This window comes from Myiozetetes cayanensis, unplaced genomic scaffold (genome assembly GCF_022539395.1).
Source record: "Myiozetetes cayanensis isolate MyiCay16 unplaced genomic scaffold, myiCay2020 scf2-11, whole genome shotgun sequence".
NCBI classification, from domain to species: Eukaryota; Metazoa; Chordata; class Aves; order Passeriformes; family Tyrannidae; genus Myiozetetes; species Myiozetetes cayanensis.
The window spans coordinates 47970-59970 of NW_026087411.1; the positions used below are offsets into that span (position 1 = coordinate 47970).

The 12001-nt window shown below is 48.4% G+C and overlaps 1 protein-coding gene across 11 annotated transcripts in view; it reads right to left on the minus strand.

Moving 5' to 3' along the window:
* SLC24A3 (solute carrier family 24 member 3) overlaps positions 1-12001 on the minus strand; it is a 134426-nt gene that overhangs the window by 39196 nt on the left and 83229 nt on the right. For all 11 annotated transcript variants that reach the window (XM_050315765.1, XM_050315762.1, XM_050315761.1 and 8 more), the window contains one exon: positions 5559-5635. In XM_050315765.1, the coding sequence (XP_050171722.1) occupies positions 5559-5635 (77 nt within the window). The remainder of the gene's footprint in view (positions 1-5558; positions 5636-12001) is intronic.

Genomic DNA, 12001 nt, shown 5'->3' on the forward strand with positions numbered 1-12001 from the left:
TCCACGTCTCCAACTCTGCTGGATGCAGCAAAGACCCTGATCTTGCAGAGGGTGCACCAGCTGCTGACACAATGTCAGCTGTACGAACAGAGATAAAGGAAGCAAATGGCTCGCAGGCATTGGGCGTCGTAGGAAGAAGGATCAGAAATGGCCCCAGAGAGTTGTGTGGCCAATTCCTGTAGAAATACGACGGATAGTGGGTGCCTGGATTTCTGATCTGCTAATCACATTAATCTGCAGTGGGTCATGCCACTGTTTTCCTTCCCCAATACACTGTAATGCCTCTCAAGAACACTAACCTGTCCATCATCATCCCTGTAAGTTGAGCACGTCCTCCACCTCTGACACAACCTACATTCAGGGAGCAGGTACAAAGTGGTCTCTCATGGCATTCTGCTTATTAGAGGGCACAACCACAACCCTAAAGGGTGACAAGGCAATTCTTCCCCGCCCATGTTTTCACATTTGTAGGATCAGGTGCAAGAGAAAAGGCAAAAAGGGGGGTGAGGTGAGTAAGGAACTCAAAGACTGCCCTTCCGCTCTTGGTAGCCCTCCTGGAGGAGCAGGGAACGGCAGCTGCTGCAGCGGCTGGGAGCATGGAACCAAAACCACTGCCCTCCTCGAGAGCACCATGGGTGACTTCAGCAAACACCAGCACCGGGCTGAGAGCACCGACCAGGCTGAGCCCACGCTGACTTGTACACTGGAGCATTTACTGCAGTGACCTCACTGCTGTCACAAACCTGGGTTTGGCTGTGAGTCCTCCCTAATTTTACTGAAGTGGCTTGAGTGCAAGACAGAGTAAAGCGTTAGAGTCTAAGGAGTATCTGGCTAAAACCCAGGTTTGTTCGCAGATGAAACCACTGGCAGCTACCCCCCATCAGTGAACACAAGGACAGTAACTGCTACTTTCTTGAAGTTCTTTGGGTTTTTTTGGTGGGGCTTTTCTTGTTTGTTTGCTTCTTAATCAAACAAAACAAAGTGATGTTTAGAGTTTGGGCCAGCAGGAACACAACCAAAACATTTAATGTCATATCAAGTCAGGCTCGCAAAGAGGCAGCCCCGAGACCAATCCAGGCTAGTTCATGTGAAAAGGAGGAAGGCAGCCAGCACCAGGACAGGCCAGTCTGCGCTGTTTGACCCATGTGGCAAAGGCCAACAGGATGGTTGTGATGCTTGGCAGCTTCCAGCTAAGTTAACCTGAGATTCCAACAAGGAGTCTCGTGGCTTCTTCCTTCAGCACAGCCCCCCGCCGTCCTCACAGGCACTGGGGGAGCAGTAGGATTGGTGCAGGGGTGGAAAGAAGCAGGGCAGCATGGGCTGAAGCCTGATCCACCTGCAACAGCCAGCAGGAACAAAGGCAGCAGTCGGGGGACAGGGGATTGCTGTGGGCAGAGCTGGAACGTGGCCTGTGCGATGGCAACAGAGGACAATGTGATGGGCACAACACTCAAAATAAGGCTCAGCCCCAGCATCATTTACTTGTGTTCGGCTCCAAGTGATGCTATGGAAGTCTTTAGCCAGGCAACGTACTTAAAAGACACTCTTCCTCCCCAGAAGGACATTAAAAAATTAGGAAAATGAAATGGCCCCGTGTAAAAGGATTACAAATGCCCAGTTAAGTATTACATTAGGAATGATTTTAAAATTACAATTCTAACAAAAAAGCATCCGAGAATAATTGCAATCTCTGCATCAAAGGAGCTTAAGTACCTGACTCGAAATACCTGTTCCATCACACAGGATGAAATGCACATTTTTCACCTTGGTCCAGTAGTGCTTCACCTTCCCACAACAGTCTTCATAGCTGAACTAAAACTTGCTTTAGTGAGCTAAAATAAGCAGCTTTTCACAAGAAAAGGTAATGCTGTAGAAGCCCCTGCCTTCTTCCCAGAGCACTGGGAATGGCCGAGGTGACCTTCCCTGCTGCTGCCCCACAGCCCCGCTGCCCTGGAGGGCAGGCCCAGCCAGGGGCCACCTCAGAAACCAAGTACAGGGCTTTCCTCAACTCTGACTACATGACAAACCTACCTAAAACTCCACTGCTGCAGAGAAATTAAAAAAACCCATTCAAACAGGATCCCCCAGAGCCCAAGTTCCCTCGGGGCAGCAGCGAGCTGTGGCGGCACAGCATTGCCATGGCACGGATGGCCGGGCACCGGGAAGTCATCGGCCGAATGAGACAGCTCTGTGCTGTCCAAGTGACGTGGGCCGGGCTTTGACTCAGTGCAGAAACAGATAAAGACAGGATGCATCCAGGGCGACCTACATTTTCTGAGCGCCTCGCAAGGAGGGAGGCAGGTGCCTGCTGGAGCACCCCGTTCCCATGGCTACACAGAGCCAGGGCAAACCAGGAGCAGGAGGGACTGTGCACAGACACTGCTCCTCTGCCCCCTCAGCGTGGAGGGCACAGCTCTGCCCAGGGCCAGGCTCGACCCCGACCACACACAGGCCCCCTCACACTGGCAACGCAACATACCCTGGCACCAAATTCCAGACCTGCCAGAGAGAGTTGGGAAAAGGGGGAGCAACACCATACTGTTAAAAACACCAGGACAGCACACAGATCCAAACCCTCCATTCTTGGCTGTCAGCAAAAACCTTAGGAATTTCTCAGCAAAGCCATTTCCCCTCCCCATCTCCAGGAGGTAACAGGTGCCATGAACATGGCAGGGCTGAAAGGTCCACATGGGCACCAGTGCACATCAGCACCAGACTCTCAAAATCCAGGTCCTGGCCTCTCTAAACTGAACAACACAAACCAGTGACTTAGCAGGGAGTCACTGTCTGTGGCAGAACGCACTCTTCTCAGAGGGGGCATGGAAATAATGAATAGCAGTGAAGCAATCAGCTAATGAGCTCTGAAGAAGTATCCAGGAGAAATTAAACGCCATGGCTCCAAACCTGTAATATGTCCTCACTGGTCCCACTTTTTCTTTAAACCAAAGTATTTTCAGCTCAGCCCTAGAACTATTGCTGAACTGCCTAGTTTTTCCTAGATTTTTTCAAGTGTTTAGGGATTTACTTTCATCTTTGCGAAGCGTTAGATCACATTTAGTAATTCATGCAGCCCCACCCTGAGATCTGCTGGGTCTTTGTGTTTTCACTTTATTAAACAGCAGAGAGACCCAAGGCCCCAGTGATAGCTTTTGTCTCGTTTCGCTGGTTTCCATTAAACAGCTTTGCATTGATGCCTTTCAGAAAGAAACATGAAAGTATGGGCAAAGGGGCAGAGGAGAAAGAGCAAGTTTTTACTGAAATGAATAGAAACTGTTTAAGGGGAGGTCAATAAACATGAGAAGCATGATGATGACCTCTAATCATCACTGCATTGTTTTCCCTACCACTACAGAGCCCCTTTTACAGGCTGATTTCCTCAAACCCACTGAGAAACCTCAATGGAGACAATGAAACTCTGTGTCTGTGTCCTTTTTTTCTCCAAAAAGGGCATTTCTGCACATGCTCTGATTTCATCACATGTTTGGTAACTGTATTGCTGGGAGGTAAAAGACAGATTTAGAGGTTCATCACCCCACTACAAAGACAACCCCTTTCAACACAGACTAGAAGCAGGTTGCTAAATGCTGACAGTTGTCTATTTTCTACAAGTATCATTTTTTTCTTTGACAAAAGGTTTGTCCCCAACTACTACAGCGCTAGAGAGGCTGAATGCAGCTGGGTCCTGCACCTCAGGGACACCCAAGACAGAGTATGGTCAATAAATGTTCTTATGTCAATGGAACTGCCATGGAGAGTGACGGAGCACTGGTGGAGTGAGGCAGCTGCCTTGCTGCTTGCCAGAGGGGGAGAACCTGAGTGGGCATTTCTGATGGGACAGCAGATGCTTACACCTACTTCTCATTAAAAACAGATTTTTCTTTTTATTCTGAAGTAGATGGTTCATCAAAAATTTCACTCCTCCAGACTCCATTTTGACACATGTTAAAGGCACATTCATCAGCTTATTCAGAATGGAATTCATATATGAATTTTTGGGAGTATTCTTGTGGGTGCTAAAAAATCCAGCTCCAGTCCAGTGCTCACTTTCCAAAACATCTCAAAGCTCAGTGTTCCCATGGAAACTTGGGATTCTCGAGCTTGCCAGGCACAGTCAACAGCAACGTTATTCAACAAATTTTTGCAGCCATTTAGCCAAAATAAAATCCTAACACAGAGGGCTCACATTACAACATACAAAACAATCTAATTCATACTTTAAAAGAAATCATGAATCACCACACACTGCTAATGGTGACTGCTCATTTCAGCTGAGAATTATTAAAAGCTCTTAAACATTCACTAGAAGTGGGTATTTTCTCGGTTGTTTAAGAACGTCTCTAACCCCCAAGATGTACAGACTTGGAAGTTCTTCCTGAACACAAACAACACGAAAAAAAGAAAAGAATTGTCTTCCTCCACCTGAGAGTCAAGGCAGGGACTTGGAGGGACACTGTTCCCCTCTGTCAGAGCACTGTAGCTGCTGACCACAAGTCCTCGAACACCTGCTAAGCGTCCAACCGACTGACAGACCAGGGATATTTAAATAAGTTTATCTTGAGTATCTTTAATTTTGGCCTTACCCACGCACACCAATTACACTGACTTCTCTGGGGCAGAGATCACAAAACTACAAGCCCAAAATTGTACAGATTTATGGTGTTAATAAGGTCTTTAAAATAGCAAGTATTCAAGTCTTCTTGGCCCACCTCTGAACTTTGAGGCAAATCCCTTGCCCACTCAAGGTCCTCCAGAATTCCCACCCTACAGCTGATAAATAAGGAGTTGTAATATTTTCTTTAACATACTCAGGAAGAAAAGCTCACTTTAAAAACTTGTGTACCAAGGGTATTCCAGATAAACAAACTTTTTTGTTCCTTTTTATTTTGGACATATTAATGTAGTTGATAATCTTTTAAACAGAAAACTGCCTCTAATGTCTTTCTCCTACAGCTCTGTCTTAAGGGATGCCACGAGGCTTTCTAGGGGTAAGACTTCACTTCTTTTTGAAGGCAATGACACGAGTGTCCTCCCTTGACTGGCCAGGAATGTCCTCCTGCTCAGGGGCAGAGGGCAGGGGACCACAGCTGCCCCCCAGCCTCAGCAAAGCCAGCCTGGCTGGAAGAACACAGCTGGTAGAGCTGACAAAGAAAGTTTTCCAATTCATGTAACCCCATGGATATCTCTATGCCAGTATTACCATCTCATATATTACAGAGTGTTCCAGAGTTGTGCCTTGCAGAAATCTTTTAGTTCTCTGACATTTGGTTTTCATCTTAGGGATGCCAAACTCTCCCATTTTCAGAGACAACTTTCTCTTTCCTATGGACTGACAGTGGCTAGAGATGAAACACGAAACAAATTCAAACTATTCTTCCATTATTAAGATGACTCCTTTTCACCACAAGATCCCAAGAGTACAAAGTATCAGATACCTGACTGCATAGTCCATACAGGACATCAAAATGCACCAAAGCGAAAATAACTTCAATGAAAACACTGGAGCACACTGAGCCCTGTCCAAGCCAACAGGAGAAGAAAGGCAAAGTCACAACACTTACACAAAGGACGTGCAGCACCACAGCTCCATGTCTCCTGTCCTCGTTCGTGAAGATGTCATTGGGGAACTCATGGAGAGCTGCAAAAAGCGGGGTGGGGGGGAAAGAAAGCTCAGATGTTTAATCAGCTACTCAAAACCACCGCACCTGCTGTGAAGTAACACAGTTGCCCAACCAAGTGCTGCAGTTACCACGCCAGAGGCTCTGTTTCACCTCCCTGTAGCTTAGCTTACCTTGTCCTTGGGAAACTACCTTTGTCCATATGTTTCCTGTGCAATTTGCTCCTGTGGCCACCACCCAGAGACGCCTCGAGCGGGGGACAGACACATCCCGAGAGCACAGCACGGCTCTGTCCGGAGCAGAGGGAGGCAGCCAGCGCTGCTCAGGGCAGGTGGCAGTGGGCCTGCACCAAGAGCCCCGTGTCTGGGCTGCAGCAGCACTTCTCTTCCCACAGCCAAGCATCGGTACAGCCGTGGAGAAGAGCACGCGACGCAGTCCATAACCTTGGTTGCAAATACGGCGTCGCAAGTCATTTAAAGACAAATTCCCTCCATTTACTCAAATGCTTTATTACTGCTCTGGACATTAATTGGATTATAAAGCGCTTAAGGACAGCCTGCCAATTAGGCTGCAGGAATGGCTTTTGGTTAAAAACTGAGGAGCGAGTACGAAGACAATGCTCTGGCACCCAAGTGCTCCCCAGAAATTCCAGATCTGAATTACCCAACAACAACTGAAATAATGGCTTTCTGCTAATGGTCAGTTCTGCACATTCAGCCTTCAGCTGGAAAAAAAATCAAACTGTGTTTTTCCTGGCTTTCACATCATTAATAAAGCTCCAGCAATTGGAATTTAATTAGCAATTCCATAGATGATTAAATGGAAAAACAACCCAGCTCTCTCTCCCAGTTTTGCTGCCTCTGAAGCAGTAACTGAGCAAAGGGGAGCTACATCTTAATTTTGTTACTCATGCAAGCAACAGCTCTACACAGGCAACGCACCTGAGGAGGAACACACTCTTTTTTACATACAGTAATTTGCCCAAAGACTTAGCTTAATACTGTTAATTGTATTCCTATGGATTGGTAAATGTTATAATGAGTCCTAACAAACTAGCAGCAGCTACTGGAGCAGGACAGCTGGCACTTTTAAAATATATATAATGAAGGAACACCAGCAATACCTTTGACTTTTTATCACCAACCAGGATTCACCTGCCAGGAGCTGTAACTCCTTCCTTCTGAGGCAGAACTAGCACTGCCAGGCTGCCCTCCCCCTCCCACCGCAGCACGTGTGCTGTGCCAGAGCTGACAAAAGCCTGCCCAAACCACCTTGAGGTGTGCAGCCTAAGGAACCAGTCAGGCAGGTACCAGCACAAGGACAGGTGTCAGAAAAACCCCAACAAGCAACACAAAACACTGTGGAAGCTGGAAGACAGGTTAAATCAGGTGGAAAGGATTCATCCTTCCTCAGCAAAACTTCATTGTGTGAAAACCAAATGCTGACATCACAGCGTTAAGAAACACTCCTGACCGCTCCCCAGACCACAAGCAAAGGAAACAGAGGGAGGTCTGCCCGCAGCAATATTCAGAATGCTTTGCTAACACACACTCTCATGGGTGTGCTTCCCCCTCCCTCCTGCAGCTGCCTCCGAGATTTTACATTCATTACAGACATGATAAAAATCCAATCCCTTCATCAGGAGTCTTGAGGAGGTTCAAGGAGCCCGAAGTGCACCTAAGGTAAAGGCATACAGGGGAAAAACAGTACAAAAATAGCATAAGCTGCCACTACTTGCAGTGACTGGGAATCCTGGCCCTCCTTTCTGTGCACAGCAGAAATGACTAGTCCTCCCTCAAGTTCAGGCTCCCACCTCACACTGTGGGGAAATGCACCTCTTTATGGGAGAAAATCCAAGTGTCCATCACCACATTCTCTGTGACATCATCTGAACACAAACACTTTCAGTGGGTTACACTTGAAAGCATGCAATTATAAACTAATATATGCAAATCTGAAATCTGCTGCATTTTTATTAGCTACATCAGGTGCAGATGAGTACAGATAAGAGGAGAGCTTTGCAAAACACAGGAGCTCCTTTCTAAGAAGAAATAAAGGGTGTTGCTGGAACACCACTCCAACAACAGCTGCCCTATTTAGCCAGTCATAAAAGCTCAGACAGTTTGTTATTTTGCTTTTAAAAGAGTCCTCAGCCTTTGTACAGGAAACAGAGGCAGATTTTGCCAAGCTTATTTTAATTGCACAGAAAAAAAAACCCCAACCGCGCTGCCAACGAACCTAAACTCAGAGAATTAAAGATTTCTGCCTAACAGGCTGCTCTGGTCCAGCAGATGTGGCAGGTATCAGCCTGCAAGCAGGAGAAGGGCAGGATCTTCCAAGAGCTAAGCACCTCCACACACACCTGCTGTGCAGGCACTAGGCACGATCCAACCCTGTTCCCAGCACGGGCCGGGCGCTCCAGCCCTCAGCACACAGGACTGGGTTTCAGTTTGCACTCAGTGACGGGCATGTTCCCAGAAAACCCAGCACAGGAGCCTGCAGCTCAACACAACACTCCTTCTAGGGGGCAGTCCTACCTCGTGCTGGCAACTTGTAGAACTATGAATAAATATTAGGATTATTAGCATTTGGAAGTAATTGGAACTAGATGACTATTGGGAAGGCGTGGATTAGCCTTGGAAAGGAGGCTAAGTATTCCAGGGGCAGGGGAGCATGAGGTGTGAGAAGCTGCGCTCTTTTGCATCAGCCAAGAAGCTGACACAGGTGTTCAGACAGGCAGCTGCTGTGCAGGACAGGGAGCCCACGCCTCCCAGAGCAGGGCACAGGACACACCACAGCCACGGCACAACTCCAGGCACCACAAAGCGGGGGGACCTGCTGCTGCTCCCTCCCAGGAGAGCCATCACGAGGGGATCGCCAGATCCAGAGGAAAACTTTGTATCCATACTCACCGAGGAAAAGTTATTTTAGTCACAATACAATGAGCGCAATGAATTCTTGTCCTTTCATTCCCAATTGGCGTGCGATTCACTCCAATTGGAGCCCAGTTCAGCACTGGCTTTAGCTGACTTACAGAATGATCCACATTACCACTGCACTCCAAGGATTTGCTGGCACAGCACCAATCTGCCTCTGTCCCACACTGCCGAGTTCCCCAGCCCTGCTCATGCCCTGCCCCAGCCAGGTGTGCAGGGAGTACTGCTGCACCATCCCTCAAGGAGAGCCACCTTTCACAACCCTCCTCCCTGCTATTCCCTTCTCTCTCCTGTTTAAAGTTTCCACCTCTACAAAAGGATTCTTTATTGAAAAACCCAACACTGTACTGGATCAATAGTTCTCAAAGCTGCAACATCCACTTATTTTTAAAGAAGTCTTTATGTTGCTAGCCACTGTACCTACTCTGGGGACAAGAAAACCCTTGGGAAATTGCCACTGCTTTCACAGTGAAGGATGTTCAGCCTGGCCAATGAATTACCAGCAAAGAAAACTCAAAAATGTACAACCTTGGTTCATTTTCTCCTGCTGTCCCCATAATTCTTTCGTGGCAGAGGTAAGCCACATCAGTGCTAGGCTCCTCTATCCCAGGGCATCCAAACAGCCAGTCAGAGCCAGGCTCTGCAATCCCAAGGCATCCAACTACTCAGTGGGTAAAGGCCCAGCCTGTACCTGCACACAGCTTTGCAGGGTAAGTGGTCTGCTTAGTGGCCCGTTTGCCTGCTGCTTCCCAAAGAGCTCTTCCCAAGTGAGCTGCACTTCCCAGCACCGGGTAGAACTATGGTTATGGAAAGTCGTGACTTGCAAAAATGACGAGGGGGCTGGATTAGAAACCAGGATTTAGATACACAACTTCACCATACAGAGACCACTGGCATTCACAGTACCCACACTACTCCAACTGTCATGAAAAGTCCCAGGGACAACTGCCCTTCTGCAGCTGGAGGAACACCCAGCCAGGGGGTTGCGCCAGGTAGCTGGGTGCAAGCTCTCATGGGAGCCCAGATGACAGAGCGTTTGCTCCCGTGCCCAGCTCCGGGTGCTCAGAGTGTGCCATCAAATACATCACTGGCAGCAACACAACAGGAACAGGGAACCAAAGGGAACATCATTATGGCTTCAAACTGGCAGAGGGCGGGGTTAGATGGGATATTGGAAAGAAATTCTTCCCTGTGAGGGTGGGGAGGCCCTGGCACCACAGGTTGCCCGGAGAAGCTGTGGTTGCCCCATCCCTGGAAGTGTCCAAGGCCAGGTTGGACTGGACAGCCAAGGAAAGGGCATCAAGGAACATCCCCATATGTTTGTTCAGTGGGTCTTTATGACTTCTATTGTCACCTATAAGGGACAGATATTAGTGGAGCAGACCTTGTGATGTGAACTAAGACAACATTTTTTGCATCCATGCTAACAGTTTTTTTACACAGGGAAATAAGAAACTCAAAAACAATTAGTTACCTTTTTTCCCCTATCCTCAGAATCGTTATTTTAAACTCGAGCTCAAGATTATTGCCTGGTTCAGGATAAGCAACAATATCACATTCGGCATCTTCCTGCACAGTGTCTCCCCACTTCCCTGACCTCCAGCAGCATCCCTGCACGGTACCAGCTCTGACAGCCCCAACTGTGCAGGTGAGCAGCCCCTGCATCCCCGAGGTCTGTCCCTGACAGGGAGCAGGGACCTGGTGGACCTGCAGGCACAGGGAGGTGAGGGGGCCCAGGAACTGCTGCATCTGCTCAGCCTCATGGCTACCACTGCCTGGAGAGCAGCTCAGACAGCCCCACTCTGCACAGCACACCAGTCCCTGTTCCCACGGGGAACACCGTGAAATCACGTGGTACCAGAGAGGCAAGGGACCGTGAACATCTTTAGCTATCTTTAAAACCAATAAGATCAGTCAAATTCTCTCTGAGGGGAGGGTGAGTACCTTTTATAGATACATAAATGTTTTATTGTCTGCCAAGTGAAAACGGTGTTTGCATTGCAGTGGCATGATCTAAAATGCAAAGAGTGCCAAAGTATGCTGACACATCAATAATAAAACATTTAGCTAATGTTTTACTCATGTCTTCACTTAGCTGCTGCAAACAAGTGGCTGAAGCAGCACAGGGGTACAGCATCCCACTGTAAATCAGGCAGCACCCCCATGGGCACCGTCCCACACCTCAGGGTGGCGTTCCCAGGCTCTGTCTGTGCCCCCCATGAGCAGACCCTCTAGGGGCCAGGCAGAAGGAGCCAGACAGACATGCCCGTGGGTTTGGCAGCTTTGGGTGGCAGCCTGGCAGGTTAAAACAAGCTGGGGTTGTCATCTCACACCACACCACATGGGGTTTTCCCCCTCACTGACCTTTAGCTTTCCTTACCAGCGGGATAGTTAACAGCCCAGTCCAAGGCACAATTCCATGAGAGACAGCAGTTATCCCACAGCTCCTCTGTCAGAGACAGCAGCAAGAGGCAGAGTGGTGGGAGCATCCCTGCTGAAGCTACTGAGTCTTGTACCTGTTAACAGGTGCCTCTTGGTGGGATGAGCCAGACAGAGCAGACAGGGTGTGAATAAAATGGGAGAGGTGTGCATTTCTATTGAGTAAGTTATGCATGGGCTGGGGGAAACAAAGGAGGGAGAAGATGGAAGAATGGGAATACAAGATGCACCACGGGGACTTCAGAACTGGCAGCTCATTTGCATGGGAAGTGAGAACAAACATCACTCCTTCCCACTCTGAAGGAAGCACTAGAGAGTGCTTCCCCCTCCACCCACCTACAGAACAACTGGCATTACAGCTCCCGGGAAGCCCCATTTCTGCCTTGCAGCACCAATTCCAGGAAGGGGAGCTCTGGCCAGGCTTGTGGGGTTAGACTGCAGGGGTGATTTTTCTGGGGGTAAACATGCACATATACACAACGTGAGTGGCTCTGTGAGCATCCCCAGCAGCCAAGCTGTTTGCCATTCCATGTACATCTGTCACATCTTTAGCATTTCAAGTGTTCAGAGTTGTACAGAAATTGCAAAGAGCATTTCCTTCCAAACTAGGCACCCTGCACTCCCTGTGTCCTGTTGTCCCCCCTTTCTCCAGACTCTCCTGGCTGTGTGCTGCGTGACACTGTGCTCCCAGGCCCCGCTCCTGCTCCACCACGGGGCTGTTCTGCTGTGCCCAGAGTACACACACCAAAGTAGGTTTCCCTGAAACCAGCACTTTCCTCAGCTGCAGGAAGTAAAGCCTCAAAGGAACAAAACCCTACACATAAGCAGAGCTCCTGTGAAGTCAAAAAGGTTCTGCCTTGGCTTCAGTGCAAAGGATCACTTGCAAGGTCAGAGGCGCATCGAGATCCTAGGACGGCAAGTAAATACATCTCAACAGAAACAGGGAAGAAATCAGAAATAATAAACAATATGCAACAGCATATAGTTCAGAGAGAGTTTAAGTCAAATAAC